The sequence below is a fragment of the Myotis yumanensis genome, unplaced genomic scaffold, assembly GCF_028538775.1.
Source record: "Myotis yumanensis isolate MYYU_CA2020_CCGP unplaced genomic scaffold, mMyoYum1.0.hap1 SCAF_2, whole genome shotgun sequence".
In the NCBI taxonomy this organism is placed as follows: Eukaryota; Metazoa; Chordata; class Mammalia; order Chiroptera; family Vespertilionidae; genus Myotis; species Myotis yumanensis.
The window spans coordinates 190,481,564-190,505,052 of record NW_027223753.1 but is presented as its reverse complement, the minus strand read 5'-3'; the positions used below and the strand labels follow the sequence as shown (position 1 = coordinate 190,505,052).

At 32.2% G+C, this 23,489-nt stretch overlaps 1 protein-coding gene across 1 annotated transcript in view; it reads right to left on the bottom strand.

Moving 5' to 3' along the window:
* Positions 1-23,489, bottom strand: part of SI (sucrase-isomaltase) — an 89,200-nt gene that overhangs the window by 45,660 nt on the left and 20,051 nt on the right. Inside the window, exons 10-23 of the mRNA XM_070406876.1 lie at positions 23,336-23,461; positions 22,630-22,761; positions 21,915-22,034; positions 19,924-20,037; positions 16,039-16,123; positions 14,989-15,106; positions 12,684-12,855; positions 10,072-10,188; positions 7,856-8,010; positions 6,940-7,024; positions 6,346-6,402; positions 5,309-5,433; positions 3,656-3,744; positions 137-186 (exon numbers count right to left, since the gene is read on the bottom strand). Of these exons, the coding sequence (XP_070262977.1) occupies positions 137-186; positions 3,656-3,744; positions 5,309-5,433; positions 6,346-6,402; positions 6,940-7,024; positions 7,856-8,010; positions 10,072-10,188; positions 12,684-12,855; positions 14,989-15,106; positions 16,039-16,123; positions 19,924-20,037; positions 21,915-22,034; positions 22,630-22,761; positions 23,336-23,461 (1,545 nt within the window). The remainder of the gene's footprint in view (positions 1-136; positions 187-3,655; positions 3,745-5,308; positions 5,434-6,345; positions 6,403-6,939; positions 7,025-7,855; positions 8,011-10,071; positions 10,189-12,683; positions 12,856-14,988; positions 15,107-16,038; positions 16,124-19,923; positions 20,038-21,914; positions 22,035-22,629; positions 22,762-23,335; positions 23,462-23,489) is intronic.

Genomic DNA, 23,489 nt, shown 5'->3' with positions numbered 1-23,489 from the left:
TTTAACAATTTAATTTCATAATTTATTTCATTTCTTTCTATTGAAATCTGGATGTCAATGTAAAAAATCCATAATAAAGGCATAACCCAGACTTAAATGAGGTATATATTTAACTGTGTCCAAGGAGAATGCTTACATTGGAAACAGAAAATTTGTAAAAAATGTAGATGCCATTTTCTATGGTATCTGAAATAGAAAAAAATAAGTTATTCGATCACATTGTAATGTTAACATTTCTGCTCTATTTTTACAATTATACAACAGAAGAATTTTGGCCCTGGATGGTATGTTCAGTGGTTAGAGCATCAGCCCATGACCCAGAAGGTCACAAGTTTGATTCCCAGTCAAGGTCATGTATCTGGGTTGCAGGTTCAATCCCAATCAGACTGTGTGCAGGAGGCAACCAATCCATGTTTCTCTTTCTCTCCCTCCCGCTGTCCTACTCTCTAAAAATCAATGGGTGAGGATTAACGAAACAAAAAAGAACTTTGAAAAAAAATACTATTTATTAATAAAGCAAATTTTCCATTTAAATTAAGGCTTTTTATTTACCTCTAAATAGAGTAATCTCAGTAGTATAGTTTCCAGTAAATAAAGGTAGTGAGTGCACATTTGTTTAGTTCAATTTTTTAAAGACTGCTAAAATGTTTATGGAAATTCAGAGAAAACAAAACTTATAATAAAAATTAAAAATTTTTATCAACATTTTTCTTTAACAGAGAAACAAAATTATGAGCAAACTTTTTTCAAAGAAGCAGAGTAAAAATATAAAGGGGATCCTAGGATTTATACAATTCTCTCAATAACATTAATTTACTTATAATTTGAATTCTAGGGAATAAAATTAGAATCAGAACCTGAATTTAAGGTCATTTTGTTGTTTGTATGTTTACTTACAAGTTAATTATTTATAAAACTGTGATTTTATCTCTTGAAAGCACATAATTATATAGATATCATCTTTAGTTGACTGATTCAATCATACCTTCATATTTTCATTCATCTTCTATGTAAAGGTAGATTACCAATATCAAGTTTTACAAGTAGAAAAGATAAATATATTTGGGATATTTATATCATTAAAGAAACAAAAATAATCTTAAAATCAAGTTCCACATGCTAACAGCAGAGCTTTTTTCTCAACAACATTTTTTATTGACATTTACAAATAATTTAGTTTGCTGGAGTCCACTTTTATGCTATTTCTATGTAGTAAATGCTTGACACCTATTTTCATTGTCCAGCTCACTCTAGTTTTCTTCGGCTCTAAGGTATTTGAGAAAAATTAAGAAGGCTAGTGTGCTGGAGTAGAATGATACATAGAGGGCTGCAGGGGATAGCTAGAGAGAGGGGGGAGAGAGAGAGAGAGAGAGAGAGAGAGAGAGAGAGAGAGAGAGAGAGATGTGCACACAGAAGTGCAGGTAATAGCAAGTGCTTTAAGTCTTGTTAAATACTGTTGATCCTAACTGAGTGAAACAGAAAAGCATTATATGGTCTTGAGCAGAGATGGGATGATTTGAGTCATCTTTTGAAAGAATGCCTCTACCTGCTGGATTGTAAATAGAATGTAAAAGGGTTGATTTAACAAAAATCTATCTATCCTATATAATAATCCTATATAATAAAAGGGTAATATGCAAATTGACCCTAACAGCAGAACAACCAGAATGACTGCTGGACCAGTCACTATGAGGAGCACTGACCACCTCTTGGTCTCTTTTCCAGTTTGGCAGGCTCCGATCACCTGATGGCCACCCACAGCAGGGTCAGGGCCAGAGAGCAGGCGAGAACAGCCGACCTCTTGGCCTCTTCCCCCGGCCGTCAGGCACCAATCACTCGATGGCGAATGGGGAAGCAGGGGTGGGTGGCAGTGGGAAGCAGGGCTGGCTGCGGGCAGCTGGGGAAGATGGCCCTGATCGCAGGCCAGGCCTAGGGACCATACCCACCCATGAATTTCGTGCGCTGGGCCTCTAGTATATATATATATATATATATATATATATATATATATATATATATATGCCTAAATGACCATTACATCCGAAAAACAGAATGAACAGTTGACCAGTCACTATGGTGCACATTGACCACCATGGGGCAGACGCTCAATGCAGAAGCTGCCCTCTTGTGGTCAGTGCAATAACACAGCCAACCTCCCATGGCGGGCCAACATCTCATGGTCTCCCCCCCCCACCTCTGCTAGCCAGCCCTGATTGACCTCTCCCCCTACCCCATTGGACCTATCTGGGCTGGCTGGCCAACCTACCGCTATCCCCCCCCACCCTCCAGGAATGTGCAAGATGGCCCTGATTGGCCCTGATCGCCAGCCAGGACGAGGGACCCCACCTGTGCATGAATTCGTGCACCAGACCTCAAGTAGATTTTTTATAGATTCCATATTTTCAAATTCTAAGAGAGCACACCAAGAAGACTACTTCTTGGAGTTAATTTAGAAATATTTGGATGTTTAAAGGCACAGGAGAGTCTTTACTTCACAGAGAAGTAGTGCCCTATAAAATAGGAGCTAAACTATTTTGTATACACATATATTAAAAACATACTTCAGCCCTAACCGGTTTGGCTCAGTGGATAGAGCATTGGCCTACGGACTGAAGGGTCCCAGGTTCAATTCCTGTCAAGGGCATGTACCTTGGTTGCGGGCACATTCCCAGGAGGGGGCGTGCAGGAGGCAGCTGATCGATGTTTCTCTCTCATTGATGTTTCTAACTCTCTATCCCTCTCCCTTCCTCTCTGTAAAAAATCAATAAAATATTTTTTTAAAAATAAACATAATTCAGAGCCTTCTACTAAGAGAAATGGGATACAAATACTTCGCAAACTTATGAAGGTAACTGTAATAGACAAATTATAGCCAAACAGATATATTTACTATTGACATAATTAGATATTTGAAAGAATTGGTTCTTTATTTTCTGGGTTTATTGAATTCTCAAGTTTGGACTCATGAAATAAAATTAAAGACACAATAAGTGAAATAAGTTGTGAACCATTTATATAGTAACATCCTTATAAAATAATTTGACACCTTTAAATATATTTCTCTTTTTTTTTTACAGTAATAAAATTTTATTTTTAATTACTAGAATCATATAAGACAGTTGAAAATTTGATCTGATTTGTACATGTGGATTTAACTAGTTTAATTAAGAAGAAGAATCTAATAAACTCTCTACTCTTGTCAAAGACATTTATACTGATCCAATAGACCAAACTAAATATTGCAATTAAAATATAGTTTAAATAACAATGTTAAATTTCATAAAGTAACATAGACCCTAAAATAGATAAAAAACAGGAATTCAAAATTAAAACATGTGACAGTTTTGAAGTGAATGCAATTTTACATTAATAAAGTCAAAATTTTCCTCCATCAGAATGAACATTTAAAAGTATATCTTCTTGACTGGCCAGCGTGGTTCAGTGGTTGAGCATTGACCTATGAACTAGGAGGTCATGGCCCAATTCCTGGTCAGGACACATTCCTGAGTTATGGGCTGGATCCCCAGTTGGGAGCATGAATGTAGCAGTGTATCGATGATTCTCTCTCATCATTGATATTTCTATTTCTCTTTCTCATTCCCTTCCTCTCTGAAATCAGTAATAAAAAAAGAAGCATATCCCCTTTGGGACTTACCTTTAGTTTCTCCATCATCCCAGAAAAAGTCTCCTTTTGCTGTGTTATCTTCATCTAATGCAACTATAAGTCCTAGAGGGTTCTTTCGGCTGTTAAGTAAGTTGGTAAGCATATATGATTAAAAATAAATTATAATATTAAAAGTTCCTCTAAATATGTCCATTTCAAACTAATGGATTTGTATGAATTCCACATTCAGATGAGAAGATATTAATAAAATTCATGTCTATGCTCATTAATAATTTTTAATGATGAAATAATTTGTAAGATTATAAAATAAATTAAAGGAATGAATATAATAAATGCAGAATTTCTTTGAAGCTAAGACACGAGCACTACAGAAACAGTATATTTCAATTAGAATTAAATATATCTTATGAATGCTCAATACATCACATATTTGTCACATTTCAGTTAATCCCATATTGCAATGTATCAAGGCTACATCTTATATACAAAGTAATGAAAAGCCTAACATTTCTAAGCACTTAATGAGATCTCTAATGATCTTAGAAAGGAAGCTAATTCTAGTATAAGTAATGATGCATGTGATCACTAAAATTTTTTTGTTACATATCATTTTAGGTTTTTAACCTAAAATAATACCCCTGAAGCTATATGGTTTAGGCAACTGCTCTATACAGGCTATCTTCCTTCCAGCATGCATTCACCAAAGTGTATGTTTCTCTTGTATAATACAGCTTTAGAGCATAAACCATTGTTCTGAGAACAGTTACAGTATTAAAGTAAACCATTCTAGAATGCCAAAATAATGAAATTACTATTACATTCACTCACTCATTAATTTGTTCCTTTAACAAATGTTTAGAGAAAATAGAAAGCCAGCTTATTAGGGGCCAGATACTATTATTTGTCTGGGCACTAAAGTAGTCAAACATCAAGTCTTTGCCTTCATGGAATTGTAGACTAGAAGATTAAACACACTACATACACAAAGACATAAGTAATATAATTCCAGATATTCTTAATGTTATGAAAAAATACCTCAGGGTAAGTAATAGTGAGTGACTATGTGTTGGGGGTTGCAGAATATGAGGAAATATGTGAATTCAATATGATGCCTTCTGTGTCCTCATATCCTGAATGAATGCTGCAAGATGGAGCACCTGAATTTTCAAGTTTCTTATTTTTTTCTAAATATTTCTGGGTTTTACTCTTACTGAACAATTTAGTTTCTATTTTGTTCGTAATCTAAACAGAACTATCCACCTTATTTATCAACTTAAAAGTAAAACACTATAGCAGAATAAAAAGTATTGTGACATTTAGGTATTAGAAACCCAAATATTTAAAAACTGATACTTTTATCAAGGATAGATTTACTTTAACATTTCATATTTTATATGAATCATTGATTAACTTTACTTTGTAGAATTAATTATACATATTCTATAAAGAATGCCAATGCATCTTTAGCACAGAAAATAAAATTCCAATATATTTATGTATATTTTTAAAATTAATAAATTTGTATCAGTTCTTCTTTTTATAACCATGATGGTTGGTAAGAATTTCCTCCATATGTCAAACTTCTTCTGATGAATAACTAAACATTAATCTTAGATTCTTAAAAATTATGAAATATTGAAAGAAATTATAGTTTAGATTTTAGTTTATAATTCTTCATGTTACCTTGCAGCTGTAGTCACAGCAGGTTGCTGAATGGGAATAATGTAACCTCCTCTAATATGTAATCCTATTTTGTCTCTTGGAAGATACATATTAACACGCTGTTTCCTCCATGGTCTTTTTACACCCTAATATTTGGAAGTAAAGATTTTTTGTTAGTAGTATAGACTTTACACCCCATTTTACAAGCATCAAAATTTACATGTAGAGATAATTTTTAGTATGAGTGATTAATGTCATCCAAGTAAATATTGTTTTCTAACTTTTAAAGAAAACACTTTTTGTTTCAGTTTACTGAGCAAAGTAGGGGGGAAATTAGTTAATTTTCTCAACAACAACAAAAAAAGACACAATAAAAAACAAAAAACATAGAAAAATCTATTTCTCTGCTACAATAATTAACAATAATCTTAAGTAGCCCTATTTTATTCTTTGTTTTAAAGTTAACTATGTTTCTAAAAATGATTTTTTAAAATCAGTGTTTCTATAAAAATAAAGGATCTACTTAACAAATATAAATGATATGCAAAATAATGCCTTATAAAAGAAACACTTTTCAAAATGTCTTGTTTAATTAAATAAATAGAATTTGTGTATGAATCCTGCTGTTACCTTTTTAGGGTTGAAATAAAAATCTTTCCCAAAGGTTTAAATGTAATATATAAAAACAAATGTTTAGGATTAGGTCAATACTCATTCTTCTGGCAATGAGATAAATATACAAAATAGAAACAGTATTAAAATGTCACCTCTCTTCTAAAATTACTCCAGACCTTATATTTTCACAATTTGAAAATAATATAATATAACTCTTTATATAAAAAATATAACTTCATATTAATCATGTGCAACATATACTTGTTCACTTACAATGGAATGCACAAATTTTACACATTATTTAAATTTGAAATTATTCATTTTCTATAACAATAACAGAAATACTGCAAATAGATATAGTACATGTTTGGACTTAAGTTTCCATGCAAAGATGTTCCACAATATAATACCTGTGAGTCTATTATGATATTAAGGTTACTTACAGTTTCATAATCATACCAAGTAGCATCAGGGATGTATGCACTCACTGTCTCTGCTCCCTACAATAAAGCAAGATAAATTTTATATGTGCATATAGCATAATAATATGTATGTAGTTTGTAAGTTTACTTACAACTTAGTAAAATTTAAATATCTATGTCTACTTAAATGAGAGTTCATTATCATTAGTACTAGAATCCTGATGCACGAAATTCATTCAAGGGGCTCAACCCTCACAGCCATGGCGGCTGCCTCAGCCCTCGCAACCTGAAGGACGTCTGGAAGGCCGTTTGGCTGTCTGGTTTAATTAGCATATTACAGTTTTATAATTATAAATGAGATCTGATTTTGAGTCTATAAATAAAGCTTTCTTTTTCAGAAGTAAAGTATGCAATTTTCTTCTTCCCAGTTATACATTCTAGTTAATATTTTTATAATTTTTCAAAATGTCTTCCACATTTTAGAATTTAATTTGACATTTATTAGGTTGAAACACTCTATTGATATTACTTATTATGAAGATGTTTTGTAGTTTAGTGTAGATTTGGTTATAAAATATCCCTTTAAGCAATAAATTTATTATTTTCAAAACCTACCTGCTTCAAGACCGGGGTAATCAGTAATGAGGGGCCCCATAGGAACTGAGTGTCCTCAATCCAGCTATTTGTATCCTGATAAAACCTAAGAACAATGACAATGTTTATAACATAATGATAAAACATGAGTTTATCCAAATTCCTTATTTGGTTTACTTTACAGTTTTTCCATGGGAAAGATTATTAGCTTAATTTTACTTGCTTCAAATGTCATTTTGAATCTATATATTTTTACATGCTGATGCTGGAGAGAGAAGAAACGAAGGGACAGAGGAAAGAAAGGTGGTGGAAGAAACTAGTGTATCTGGAATTAAAAAAAAATCTATCATATATTATAAGATTTTTTATCTGTAATAACTATTCTGTTTAATTCATTTTCTCCTATAAGTTCATAAAGTATCAGAAATCTTTATATTCTACATTTTTCCCTTTAATTTTTTTTATTATTAACTTCCATTTTTACTAGGATTTGAAATGATCTTTAGTCATTTCTTGAGGAAAGGTCTTGCCTTGGTGAAGATATACAAAGATAAGTACAAGTCCTTGTTGTTGCTGTTTCCCTATCCTCCCCCCACCCCCACTGTATTACATTTTTTCTATATTTAGGTGATTTTCACAATATATAAATGATATGTTTTCAATAATTCTATATTTAATCTTGCTTACTGAAATAATTTCCCTAGTACATTCTCTATACTTTCTCTACATTTTCTAAATTATATTCAAGACTCACATTTCTCCATTCATCTTGTCCAAAACACCATTCTACTATAATTCTACAGTTCATCAAATCATTTATGTGAATGTAAAAATAAGGAGTAGAAATCTTCTTGACATCCCGATCTATCTCCATTAATTTATTAATATATGAGCAAGTATAATTTTAAAGATAAAAGTTCTTGAACATTGTACTCACTCATGAAGAAATGGCCTTGCTACTGTATCTCCAAACGTATGGGCTTTATAAAAAAGAGTATAAAGAAAAGGTAATAAAGTGTAACGAATATTCAAATAGTGCCTTGATGAATTAACCAAAAGAGAATTTTGTCCAAAAAATGCTGGGTCTTGATGCTATGGGATAAAAAGAGAAACTGAAATAAGAAAGCTAAAATATGAATAAAAATTAATATAGTAGCATTTAATCTATTTTTGAAAAGAAAATTGTATACATTTTAGCTTTTTCATAAAAAGATGAAATTACTCCTATTTCATCATCAAAGTATATGAACATTTCTAGTTTCTATTTGGATATTTTTTAATTAAACTTTATTTTAAAGTAGATTTTTCTCATTTAAATACACAAAAAGAAGATAAAAATACATTTTAAGAAGGAATTTTTCCACTGACATTATTTGTGGTAGATTGACTTATTGGATCACACTTTCATGCTTTGTTGTATCCACGCCTTTGCTATGTAACACTGTGGCCCATACCATTAAAGGGGGAGTACACACTTCCCCACTGCTTGGCTTCATTCTCAGCTATGTGACACACTCTGGGCCATGTGACACATGCAAATAAGGGTTTAAAATGTGCTTCCTGAGGACTTGCTGCCTGGAGCCTGACCGTCGCCTTCGAATACTAAGCCTAGGTAGTCTGATGTCCCGGGGATTCAAGAAACAGAACTACCTGGCCATTTGCAGACTTGCAACCTAGAGGAGAGCCTCTCGGCAGAGCCTGAGCTAGGTCAGCTGTTGCTCGGCCAAGGTACAGTGATGTTCTCAAACCTGCTTACATCTCCTGCTTTATGGGTAACAGAGTTAACTAAGGGTACCAGCTACTGCATCCCTGGATTCGGCATCATGTTTCTTACCCTGAAACCAAATTTTCCTTTGGCTGCTCCCAGCTCATCAATTAGAATGGTGAGAATACTATTCAAGCCCATTTCTGAAAGATACATGATTCTTCTAATGCTCACCTCTCCCTTGAGGATGTGACATGGGACTGACTGAAATGCTTTCAAATTAGGAACCCTATAACCCAACATGACTCTCCCTATCAACCCCCCTGTCCCGGCTTCATCACACCCTGTTCAGGTCTAATTGTGATCTGAAGGCTCTCTCCACTTTCCCTTGCTCCCTTCCCTTGATCCTACACTAGTATCTCCCAAGAAACACAAATTTCTTGAAAGCACGATTTCGATAGACTAGAAAGTGACTTCTCCCCAATGTATACCTTTTACTTCTGTTCTATTATGCCTCCTTCCAGGTTAAATTCTGAGTTGTTGTACACCTTCTCAAACAGAATTAAGGCCCTGTATGTAATCAGTATGTGAACTGCAAATACGTTTTTAACCACCACACATTTAAGTGACTCAGTGGTTTACCCTAGTTTCCCCATTCCCTCTGAAAAATATGTCCATGGGAGCCCACAGCATGAAATCTCAGAGTTGGTAGAATAGCTCAGCATGTCCTGCACTTATGCTCCCACCAGCTCAGATCCATGTTTTTAAAAGCATTAGTTTTATTTATCCCAATATGTCATTCCAGTTTTGTTTATTATAGAAAGACTCTGGACTCAAACTGCTTTGCAATGACTTTAATTTTTTGTTGTTGTTGTTTTTTAATGAAACAAAAACTGGAAATCTTTAATAGTATACTAGAGGCCCAGTGCACTAAATTTGTGCAAGGGTAGGCCTTCCTTCCCCTGGCTGCTGATACCGGCTTCCCTCTGTCACCCAGGACCTGGACTTCCCTTGCAGCCCCAACTTTGTCCAGAAGATCGCCTGGAAGGGCGTCCAGAAGGATGTCTGGTCTAATTAGCATATTATGCTTTTATTACTATAGATTATACATTTTATGAAAGAAAAATTATATGGAACTTGTTAGAATCCAAGAACCCAGACTGAAAAATATTTGGCTTTAATTTAAACATTTGTGATTTAAAACACTCATATATGCTTTAGGTTTAAATAAAATATTTATATAATGACTACATTATGTTTCATAATTTCTTTATTTGACCATTTTTATATAAAAATACGTATAGGCCTTGAGAAGAGGACTTCTAACTCTTGGTCATGAATTATGCTACAAGCTTTCATACCATATTTTGTATAGCTATCAATTTAAGTACTTTGCTAACAGTAGGATTATATTTTATTTCAAAACAGGGAAAGCAAGAGGAATTTACCTCATATCCATCAGCATTATGGTTTCTGGAAAATGGATAGAATGCCCCAAGTTGCATCCATCTTCTGCAGAGCTCTTCTGTGGTTTCTACCACAAATCCACAGATATCTGCTCCCACCTAGAAAACAAACATATCTATCACTTGTCATGTAAAAATTCTCAAATATGCCAGAATAGCACACTTTTGGCCTCAGTGGATTAATTTGCATGACTTATAATCATTTCGTTCCACTGTCTTCATATATTCTCCTTTAACCAAGCTTCTATATTTGGCATTTTTGTTACACACTTACATCTCATTGCATTATTCTTTTTCTTCATCGTCTCTTTTTACTTCTATATTTAATTTAAATTTTATTTACTTCATTGTCTCTTTATACATTCACTTTTAACCTTTACTCCTGGTTAATATTTATTAATTGGTTACTAAAATAAATAACTAATCTCAAAATACATTCTACCATTCGTTATGTTTTCTTTGCTTTTGAACAAAACTTCCCATAGATGGGTCTTTTTTATTCAAATGTTCAGTTATCTTTGTAATTTGGCTTGTTATTTCTTTTTCGCTCTGGAGACTACATTTATGACACTAACATTTTTTCTTACTTTTATTACCTATGTCTTTCTTTAGGCTTATTCTTTTTTTACTCTTTCATTTTCTTAATTTATGCACTTTACTCAATATTCAGCCTTTTCCAAAAAAATTATCTTTATTGTTGAAAGTATTACAGATGACCCCATTTTTTTCTATTGACTCCCTTCACCCCACACCCCTCCTCCCAGGCCTTCACCACACTATTATCTGTGTCCATGGGCTATGCATATATACATACAAGTTCCCTGGTTACTCTCTCCCCTTGCACCCTCAGTCCCAGTCTTCCCTCTGAGATTCATCAGTCTGTTCCATGCAGCTATGTCTCTGGATCTATTTTGATCATCAGTTTATTTTGTTCATTATGTTCCACATAAGAGTGAGATCATGTGATACTCATCTAACTGGCATATTTTGCTTAGCATAATACTCTCCAGGTCCATCCATACTGTCTCAAAGGGTAAGAGATCTTTCCTTTTTATAGCTGCGTAGTATTCCATGGTGTAAATGTACCAAAGCTTTTTTATCCACTCATCTACTGATCGGCACATGGGCTGTTTCCAGATCTTAGCTATTGTAAATTGTGCTGCTATGAACATAGGGGTGAATATATTCTTTCTGATTGGTGTTTTTGATTTATTAGGATATATTCCTAGAAGTGGGATCACTGGGTCCAATGGGAGTTCCATTTTAGTTTTTTGAGGAAACTCCATACTGTCTTCCACAGTGGCTGCACCAGTCAGTGTTCCCATCAGCAGTGTATTAGGGTTCACTTTTCTCCACATCCTCGCCAGCACCTGTTGTTTGTTGATGTGTTTTTGATAGCCATTCTGACAGGTGTGAGATGATACCTCTTTGTTGTTTTGATTTTCATCTCTCAGGTGATTAGTGACTCTGAGCATGTTTTTATGTTTCTTGGACTTCTGTATGTCCACTTGGGAGAAGTATCTATTATTCAGCCTTTTTTGTTTTGAGTCTAAGCATTTAATACCAGGGGTCCTCAAACTTTTTAAACAGGGGGCCAGTTCTCTGTCCCTCAGACCGTTGGAGGGCTGGACTATAGCTTAAAAAAAATTATGAACAAATTCCTATGCACACTGCACATATCTTATTTTGAAGTAAAAAAACAAAATGGGAACAAATACAATATTTGTATTTGCATGTGGCCCGCGGGCCGTAGTTTGAGGACCCTTGATTTAATACTATATGTTTTTACTCTAAATGTCAACTTAGCTAATGTCTCACCATTATGATATAAATACAATTATTAGCATTCAATTTTTGTTTCTCTCCATTTTTCTTCCTTTTATTTTTGACTCATAAATAATTTGATAATGTGTTTTTTAATTTCCAAAATCAAGATTCTGTGTGTGTTTGTTTTTTTATTATTATTTGATAGTTTCTTTGTTTTTATTTTGTTCAGTGCATATAAAAGAAAAAAATAAATGAATCCTATAGTATCCTAATGTATTTATTTTGTTGTGTAGTCTACCTCATTAGTGTTTAAATGAACATTATATACTTTTTTGCTTAATATAAAGAGACTTACAAAATGTCTTATGTTTAAAATTTCTTAGTATAAATTTTCTCTCCTTTAAACTCTTAAAAATCTCTGTCCTTATCTTTTTAAATAGAGAGAAAAGATTTACTTTTTAACCTGAACTAACAAGTATTTTAATATATTTAGCCTTCTGACATTTACTTTTATTTGGATTTTTCTCTACTATCTTATCTGGTGCTTTACAATTATCATATAAACCTTTATATGCTTTAGATTGATATTTGTTTCATGAATTTATTTTGATTTGATTGAATTTTGTATATTCTATGTTCCTGAATGTTATAGACATTACCTATATTCTTATATTTTTATAAATTCCCTAAATCTAGAGGTTTAATTTTCTGTAACATACTTTTAATCATTGTAGTGAAAATCATTAAGATAATAATATTACAAAATAATATTACAAAATTAGTGTAATTCACAGCTTTGATGAATAGCATTGCGTGAAACTGCTTACCATTGGCATTCCAAACAAACCGAACTCCAGCATGCCTGTGATGGACCATTCCATTTGCTCCCATGAAGCGGTGTTGTCTCCTAACCAATGTGCAGCATGGACTCCAGTTCCAGCAAAAGTGGACCGCGTCAGAATAAAGCTTCTCTTGTTAGGAAAAACTTTTTGCACAGCTCTACAAATAAAATCCAATTATTAAATAAGATTTTTTGTCCTGGCTGGTTTGACTCAGTGGATAGAGAGTTGCCTGAGGACTGGAGGGTTCCAGGTTCTATTCCCTTCAAAGGACATGCCCGGGGTTGCAGGCGCTATCCTCAGTAAGAGAGGAGGCAGCCCATCAATGATTCTCTCTCACCATGAATGTTTCTATCTCTCTTTGTCCCTTCCTCTCTGAAATCAATAAAATATATTTTAAATACATAAATAAATAAGATTTTAAAAAATAATACTGATATTTGAAGTTCTGAGGTCTCAATTTCAAATATATGTATTACATACAGTTCCTAGAGCCACACCAGAATATTCGCAACTATTTTATCAATGTTTATTCCAATTTACATTTAGTTATCAATATGATTTAAATGCACTCTGTTTAAACACAGACAAAAATATTCTAGAAATGATTCCGATTTGAATCACTTCCTTTATCAAATTAAATAAAAACATGTGCTTTTTTATTCACTCAACATTTGTTTTTGAAATATCTAGTTTAAAATCATTGAAAATTTTTAATATAAAATGTATAAATCTGAACTTTAATTCAATACATATTTTTGTGTTACACTGATTTTAATTAATATTTGCATTTTCAAATAACAGCAAACAATGTTGGGATAAAATGTACATATTTGAGAAGTATTTTATTTTGTTTGTTTCTAGAAGTTCACCATTCACAACTACTAGAATTATTCATCTCATCTCTGTTGATACCTGAGTATTAATGACAAATTTTTATTTTTATAAATGGGAAATAATCAGGAAAAGATACAAAAGTTTAATTCAGTATATAAAATTATCCAGACTATCTTAGTAAAATTATAATAGAATTCTCAGCTGCTTTTTCTATATTATTACCTTTAAAATACTGAACTAAAATGTTTTTTTCTTTCTACAATTTACTCATTTATGTAATGTAATATGTAATGTTTTACTGGGTTTAAAAGGTAAAGAAACAAACACTGAGAAGACATTGTATAAAAAAAAATTCATATCATGGTATGATTTAGGACCAAATAAACATGAGTTTGAATTAAAACCAAATTGTAGTTATTTAATTATATAAAAATTAAAAATTGCCCTGGCCTGTGTTTTCAGTGGTTAGAGTGCAGGCCCAGAGACCAAAGGGTAGTGGGTTTGACTCCTGGTCAAGGGCACATAGCTATCTGGGTCGCAGGCTTGATCCTCAGCCTCAGTCAGGGTGCCTGTGGGAGGCAACCAATTGATGTTTCTCTTTCACATATATGTGTTTATATATATATATATATATATATATATATATATATATATATATATATTTGAGAGAGAGGGGAAGGGAGAGGGAGAGGGAAACAGAAACATCGATGAGAGAGAAATACCGATCAGCTGTCTCCTACTCCTCCCCTACTGGGAATTGAACACACAACCAAGGTATGTGCCCTGGCTGGGAATCAAAGCAGTGACCTCTTGGTTCATAGGTTGATGCTCAATGGGAAAAATATCCTCAGACTTTGTTGAGACTAGGATCTAGGTTTTATTGACTACTACATTATAGGTCTTTATACAATGCTTGAAAAATAGTAGGCAATAAAGAGAAGATGTCCCCTTCCTTTGTTTTGTATCATGTTTTTTTTTCTTTTTATATATACATAAGTAACACTCTACATTAGAAAATTCTTTTTTAGGAGATACTGCATAGAAAATTACATTTTAATTGAAAACCCTGGTTTTGAAAAATAGTTAAAGACTTGTTCTAAAAGAGCCATCCTTCCAGGCCAATTGTGAAGTTTATGCTTAGAACACAATTATATTCAGAGAAGCAAACTCAATCAAAATTTTGAAGGGTATTTTAACTCTAAAATCAAAGAGAATCACAGTTAAATACATACACCATATTATTCTTGATAACTAAGTTCCAAATTCACAAATAATACTAAAAGAACTGATGCTCTTAATATATTAATTTCTCTATCATGAAAATATTATTTTTCTTACAAATAATATTTGTAAGGAAAATATTATTTGTGTGCTATTTTCCAATTCTATGAGTAAAGCATCAAGTATATTCTAGACAATAAATAGGAAAGAAGTTTCTGAATGGAATTGCACTTACTTCTCTGTAGCTATAGCCATGCTGTATCCATAGAGGCTGTGAACATCATACTGTTTTCCCCAGGTCTGCACAGCATCCATGCAAATTGTTTTGGAATACATGAGTTTGTCAAGAATATCTAGTAGAAAATATATAAAGAACATTTTCTACAAATTCTTTGCTATTTTAAATTCTATAATAAGATATTTTTGCTCTTAAGGTATATTTTAATCTTTATAATTCTTAAATGATATGTAATGCCATACTCATTTAAAAAAAAAATAAAAATGAGAATTTAATTTCTAACTAGGTCTCCACATTCCACTCCTGTTGATTAAACATTAAATTTGCACTTTCACTAACATTCTGCTTCCTAACTACAATAGTAAATAAATTCAAGGGAAAAATAACCTTTAACGTGTATGTATAGAAATATATACATTTAAATTGTATATTAACTATAGATCCATTTGAAAGCTTTATAGTATAATCATTAACTTAGATATGATCTAATTCTATACATGTAGACTTGTCACACAATTACAAACCATTCAAATTTTTGTTTTTTTATTCTACTTTAATTTGCTGGCATATATGATGTTGCAATAATTATTGTCATCTTTCTTCAGTCCTTGTAACAATTTATTCCATTAAGAGCACATTTTTCTCTTTGGTTATTTATTTTATCCAAGTTAAATGATAAAAAAAAAAAAGTTTTTAGAATATGTGAGATGTAACTATTCTCATCAAGCACATTCTGATAACTGCACAGACTTATAGTAAAGTGTTCATGAAAAAAATCAGTCACTTCAATTATGATTTCAAACAAATTTTGTTTCTTTTTATTAATTACTTAATCACCAGCCAATAAAAATTAGTCAACATGCTATATCTAAATTTAAAATCATTCTCTTTTATTTAGGCATACATATTTTGGTCAAAAGTAAAACAAAAACAAAAATATCGATTTCAGGGTCTCAAAATTTTACCAAACTTTGCTATTTAGGAATATATATGCTAGAATTTACCAGCCGACAGTTAATGCTAGGTAGATAACCAAATGAAATTTACCAGGAGTAAAAGGTGGATAATTCCATTTGTTGTCATTGCATCCTTTTGTTGAACCTTGAACAAAGCTGGAAACTTCATTCATGTCCTAAATGGATATAAATTGAGGAACAGCAGACTTGAAGTAATAATAAATCATATAAACCTAAGTTATTTGCATTTTTTTTAAACCTAAGGCAAACACATTGTTTTGCTTTTAGGAGATAAATATAAGCTTCCAAGCTAAAGACGAATTTGCTTATCTGTACTCACTACTTGATTCTACCTTGGGTCTGAACAAGTCATTATACTGAGAAAAATAATATCATTTGCTTTTGTGTGAATGTAGATAACAAATAGCAGAGGTATCTTTGATTGAAGAATTGTATATGAGCAAAATGTAGTTCATTTACCTAGTGTTAATTTTACATATAAAGTATTAAGTACAAGTACTAAGCAACGGCCTTTTCTAAATAATTGTATCACTCTTTTCACTGTGAGTCTATCATTGTACACATTTTTAGCACATTTATTTATTCAACATAGCTTGTTCATTTCAGCTGGCATTTATCTAGTTTTTAGGATGTGCATTGCTAGCAACCAGGCAGGACATGCTTTGGCCACAACTTCTATTCTCCCATGAGAGAATAAAAGCGAACAATGGCAAATAGCATTTTAGTATCCTAATAAAAAGGGTTAGGACCTTACTGAGTCCCTGGAAGGGTGTCTGGGAACCCTGGGGCTAGGAGACCACATTATGAGAACCAGTGGCCTAAACATATCTTGGAGACAGGGTTGTGAGGTACTGTGTTTACTGATTCTCTTGCCATGGAAACCTAGTCCCTAAACTTATCTTGCTACTTACTAGGGTTTTGTTTTGTTTTGTTTTTGTTTGTTTGTTTTTACCATAACCAGTTAAGTGAAGTCTTTAGACTAAAAAAGATAAGAGAGCCCTATCCAGTTTTGATCAGTGGTTAGAGCGTTGGCCTGTGGACTGAAGGTCCCCGGTCCGATTGCAGGCTCAATCCCCAGCACTGGTCAGGGCACATGCGGGAGGCAACCAATTGATGTGTCTCTTTCACATCGGTGTCTCTGTCTCTGTCTCTCCCTCTCCCTTCTACTCCCTAAAAATCAATGGAAGAATATCCTGGGGTGTGGATTAACAAAACTAACCAAAACATAAGAGATTTTAATCATACACCACACTACACATGCTCAAGAAATACAAGCCAGAGAACGATAAATATCGCATGATCTCACTCATTTGTGGAATATAAAGGACAACATAAACTGATGAACAAAAACAGATCCAGAGAGACAGAGAAGCATCGATCAGACCATCAAATCTCAGAGAGAAGGTAGGGGAGAGTTGGGGTAAGGGGGAGAGATCAGCCAAAGGACTTGTATGCATGCATATAAGCCTAACAAATGGACACAGACACCAGGGGGGTGAGGGCATGAGTGAGGGAGCGATGGGGGGAAAAGGACACATATGTAATACCTTAATCAATAAAAATTAAATAAATAAACAAATAAATAAAAAGAAATACATATTTCTTTTTCCTTCTCTGTTAATTGCATTGAAGTACTTCTATACAGGTTGAGGCAAAGTAGGCTTATAGTTGTGAGTATGCAAAACGCAGAGTATTTTATTATATTATTATTTATTAATTATTGCATTATTTTCCATATGAACAACTGTAAATCTATTTTTGCCCCACCTTGTACATATTTGAGCCTTATTCCCCACATCTCTTGTCTCTACTCTTAAAAAGGCATCTCGCTTAATCAAGTGTCTGATTTTGCTTTCCTCAGAAGTATGTTTGCTTTGTTACTCTTCCCTTCTCCCATCTATATCATACCCACATGTAATTAATGTGAAAAATTAAGGGTACTGAAAAGAATACATTTATCATTGTGAATCAGATTTTTAAAAGTAAATGTTTTCTTTTTTCCAAATATTTTTCTTAACAACAAAGAAGGAAAGTTATGTAGTTATTCTAAAATATATATTGGAGTTATTTTATTAAATTACTTGAACTATTATGTTCAATTTTTTTCTATGAAAATTTAGCTCACATAATTTTTCAAAGTGATTTCAATATTTAAACTTATAGTTTAAAAAATTAGCACGGTATCTAAATTATATATCTAGCAAATTACAAAACTATTTTAAAATTTGACTTAAAGTCAGTTAAATGACACTTATTTTTACGGTATATTCATTCTTTCAGAAAAAAATAATGCAAAGAGAATTAAGAAATTAAAAAAAACTTAATAGGATTTGGCATTCATTCCAATAAGAACTTCCCACTCTTTATACATAGTATAATTAATTCAGTGATATTTACTGAGGTTTGAAATCATTTTAATTATTATGTTATGTTGTTATATTTTAAGCATTAGTCAACATGCTTCTATGTTAGCATCAGAAAGACCGCCTTTCTCAGATGCTCTTCCTCCCCCCATTCCGTTTCTTTGGAGTTGTATCAGGTATTTCAGTCTTGAAAGGTTGTAGGAAATGGAGTATTCTCTCTTTCCACAGTACAGCCATCTTCTCTCTCACTATTCTTAAAGTACCATTTATATTCTAACTCCATTCTAGTAAACTCAAATTATTTCCTAAGCAAGCGAGAAAAGGGAATGAAGGAACTTTGTATTTAAATTAAATAATACAATTGAAATTGGTGCTATAATTGAAAACAAAACTCAAGAGCAGATGCATTTTTTTTTTATTTCTACCAGCAGCTAGGTATTATCATCATGATCTCACAGGTTTTGTGTCTAATAACTAAAGCCTCTCCATCTCAGTCTATTACTATCATCGAAATCCTGATGATTATGCTTAGCCTGTTACTCAATTTCATGTTGTCAGCGGAAAACATAGTTTTACTATCTTTATATGACCCACAAAATACCTGATATATGCATGGCGCAAGATAAAGACTTGTTATCTAACAAATTGTTTGAATTAATAAATAAATGATTAACTAAAATAGTGACTGAATGAGTATTAAAGACTTTAAGGAAATAGAAATATTGTGGACCTAAACAGTCAAAGAAAAGATAGCTATCCCCAGGAATCGCATTATCTCTCCTTCCAAAATTCTGGACTATTGTAATATCTTTGAACAAAATCTCTGATGTTTTTTCTCTGTTCAGATTTATTATACTTTTTTTCTGAAATAAAGATTTTTAGGCTCACCAAATAGTTTCATTCCCAAATGCAGCTATAATTCCCATAACCAAAAATACTAAATCGTTTACTATCATACAGTATTATTCTATAAAACATACCTAACAGCAGGCTATCAATATCTACAGATAGAAAACTTCATCCAAGGAAGCTTTTAAAGATTTGTGTTTTATGTAATAAATATTACATTAAAATCAGATATCTAGGATTTTGTTTGCTGTTGTTATTTATATTGAGGTAAAACACTTAATGTATAGCCAATTTTGACTTGTTCTATACTATAACTTACTAAAAAATGTTTTTAAAGGGTAAGGGCTTATTTAGGTTTATATTACTGCAATTGCTGACTACTGCAGGCAATACATTTTTTGAATTTGTACTAATATCGGATTATTGTCAAATCTTGTTAACTGCTTTTTCAACAATAAGTTATTAGTCATAAATATACAACACCTCAGTAATAGAAATGAAATGTATTCTATAAAGTGTATTACTAAAGATTAACAAAATCTCTATTTTCAGCTTTTAGTTTTTATTCTTGTCTAACTCGTGAGCACAACAGGTATAGTACTTATACATTCTAAAAAATATTATAAGACCTTTTAATTTTATGTTCATACAGTATAAAATGTATCTTGTCAACTTGATAATTATATGATAGAAGAAGAATTATATTATTTGTCCAAAATCACTGGCTTAATATAGCTACTTACAATCCAAAGTCCATCATATTTCACTTCTTGATGGAAAATGCTGCATTCATTTGCCCACCACTCTATGCAGCTTGGATTAGTGAAATCAGGGTATACTGATAATCCTGGCCAAACCTAGAAGAATAGACCATTTACATATATACATACATTTTTAAAATAAATAAATGAGAATTCAAAATAATTGAGCACAAGAATTATTAGTCATAATGTTGTAACCCATGCCCAATCTATATTTACAATAATCTCAGGCCTACTTTAAAATGCATTTAACAGAAAGTAAATTAAAAAAAGAAAGAGTGAGAACATGAAGCATTGATGAAGAGAAAAATAGGAGAAAATGGGATGGATGAGGTTATTTTGTCTGCAGCTTAATTTAATTCTTAGCATCCTAGTAGGTTAGGTTAAAAAATAAAAATCATATAATATATTCATTGTCTGATAAAATAAAGTATATTATTAAGTCCAAAAGCAACTGCTTCCAAAAAATTCAAGGGAAAAACCATATATATATATATATACATATATATATATATATATATATATATATATATATGTATATATATATATAATTTCAATTTAACAAATTCATATATGACACTTATGTGCTGGGCAATGATTTAAGTATTTTTATTACTATTTACTCATTTATTCTTCCCTAGAACTTTGGGGGACCAGTACTATTTTTATCATCATTTTACAGATGAAGTAGGTTCTATAATTAAACCCATTTTATAGACAAGAGAAGTGGTGAACAGATAAGTTAAATAAGTTGTTCATGTCATATCACTAATAAATGGCAGAGAACTTCAAACCCAGGCACTCTCATGTCAAAGTCCATGGTATTAAACTCTACACTTACTATATTGCTTTTTATGATTGATGTTTCTTTGAATTATTATACTTATTACTTAAAATAATGACGTTGAGCTAGATGAATTAAATTTCAAATAAATTGGGATGGATAATATTGTTTTATATGTAAACTATGCATATGGGTTATGTGATCTGTGCATATCCAACAGAACAGGTCTTAACAAAATGTATTATGTGACTTATTAATAGGCTTTGTAAGTAGGAAATTCACCTCCCTCAAATTCATTTTTTCACTTATAAATTCTGAAACTTAATCATGGCTTCCTCATTATTTTATTGTGAAGATTAAATGTAAACCATAAAACTTAGTACACAATATATAAGTACTCAACTTATATATGCCTTCTTTTGTAGGGAGGAAGTTCAATTTTGCTTTCTGGTGGAGTGCAGAATTAATTGAAGAAGACTTGTAACAGAAATTTTCACTTTGATAAGTGAGATAAAAAGTGATGGTTAAGATACTCTTTGGTATTTTAAACAATGAGATAATAAATATGCCTTTTTATAATTTCACAATTGATCTTGTTTTGTTCTTTTGGTTAAATTATGGAAGTGGAATTACCAAGTCAATATACCTAGATATTATGGGTTTTGATATGTCTTATGAAGTTGTCTCCAAAAGAATATTTATCCTTGTTAAAATTTTGCACTTTGAAGCTAGGCAGTTTCCTGACTCTGCTCTTAATTGCTCTGTGATATTAGAAAAGTTACTTCACCTCTCTCAAATTCATGTTTTCACCTATAAATTAAGAATTCTAATCATAACCATCTCATTTTATTGTGAGGGTTAAACATAAACTATAAAACTTAAACACAGCCTGTAAGTACTCAATTTATATATGCATTTTACATAGTTATCAGAATTTTGTAATATACATTATCATATTTTTATCTTTAGTTTTAATTTTGTACAGCACTGAAAATTATCAGTCTTATAATCATCTCTTTAGTTTTAGAGATGATTGGAATATTTACTCTGTCTAAAATAGCTCTACACAATTAAAATATCAAATCTAGACTTGAAAGTGAATACACACACATGTGTACACACACAAAACCTTTGTCACTGCACCATAGAAAATCTGACCAACACAACTTTAATAATTATTATAATTTACCTCGCCGATAATAGTTGTAGTCCCATCTGAGTCATTCACCCAAACTTTTTGTTCATTTCCCCTCTCATAGGTGGCGTACTTTGATCCATCCGCACGCTTACTGATGGCGATTCCGGGGTCCTAATAATAGAAGAATTAGCAAAGATCACCAAGGGGCAAAATGTGTCTTTGGACACCAAGGCTAAAATCATCTACACCCTAATTTTCCCAATTACTATGCACAGGGAAGAAGAAGAATAGGAAAAGGAGGATTCATTTGAAACATGGCATTGGGAGAGAGTTCTATGGGTAGGTTGGATCACCACAAATACAAACAAGTGGACCCTAGAGCAAATTAAGCCTGAAATGTCACTGATGGCAAACATGACAAAACTGAAGCTGTCCACCCACCATCACATCATGAGAAGGCAGGGTTCTTCTGGAAAGACAATAATGCTGGGAAAAATAGGAGGCAGCAAGAAAAGAGGAAGAGCAATTATGATATAAATTGACTCCAGAAAAGAAGCCAAAGGCATGTGCTAGGCAGGCGCTACAGGAGCTGAGCAGGGCTGTTGAGGAAAGGACTGTGTGGACATCACTCATTCACAGGGTTGTCAGAAGTCAGAGCTGATCCAGTGGTGCATAACAGACATAATAATAGAATAAAGAAATGATAGAAAATCTATTAACTGATTGGAGTGTAAATAGTAAAATTGTATTGATAAATAGTCATTACCAAAATGATGACATATTTCTGTCCATGATCATGCAAATCTTGAACAAATTCAGGGAGCCCTTTGTATGCAACTTTATCATAAGTAAAGTCTTTCTTGTCTTCCATATAGTCAATATCAGTGACCTGTGTATCCTAAGGATTAGCAGAGTATGTATCAATAAATAGTCCTGAAATAACTGTACCATACTTCAATTTTTAAGTCCAAAAAACTTGTATTATAAATATAAAATTTTTAAAAAGTAAATGAATGTAGGCCCCTTTTACTTCACTAATGATGTAATGGTATTTATATATAATATAAGTATTTCTAATTCTAGATTACAAAAGCATTATGATTATTCACATTTGTTTCAGTGATAACTAAATATGCATTATATAATGTGATTAATTGTATAAAACCCTTACACATTACATAAACTATTATATTAAAAAGTATGTAAGCTTTAAGAAATAAAGCCTACTAAAACACTAAATATAATTTTGTCCACGGTTAAACGTGTATTTTGTTATAGTATTATTTAGTACCACATCTCAAAATTTCACATAGGACTGGGCATTATCTATGGTAATAAAATGTACTTTATCATTAAAAGGCAACTTAATAATCTATGCATCTATATAATTATCCTGACAATTTCCTACATTTATGATTATGTGACACTATTTAATGTGGTATACATTCCCCCAAACACTTTATCCCACTTACAAATGGTATGCCAGCTTCCCGATTTCTTTTTACCACTTCTTTCACTACATCAAGTGATTTATAATTCCATTTACTCAGCTGGAATCCAAGGCTCCAATATGCTGGCATTGCCGGTCGCCCAATGAGCTTAAAGTAATTAGACATTTAATTAGTT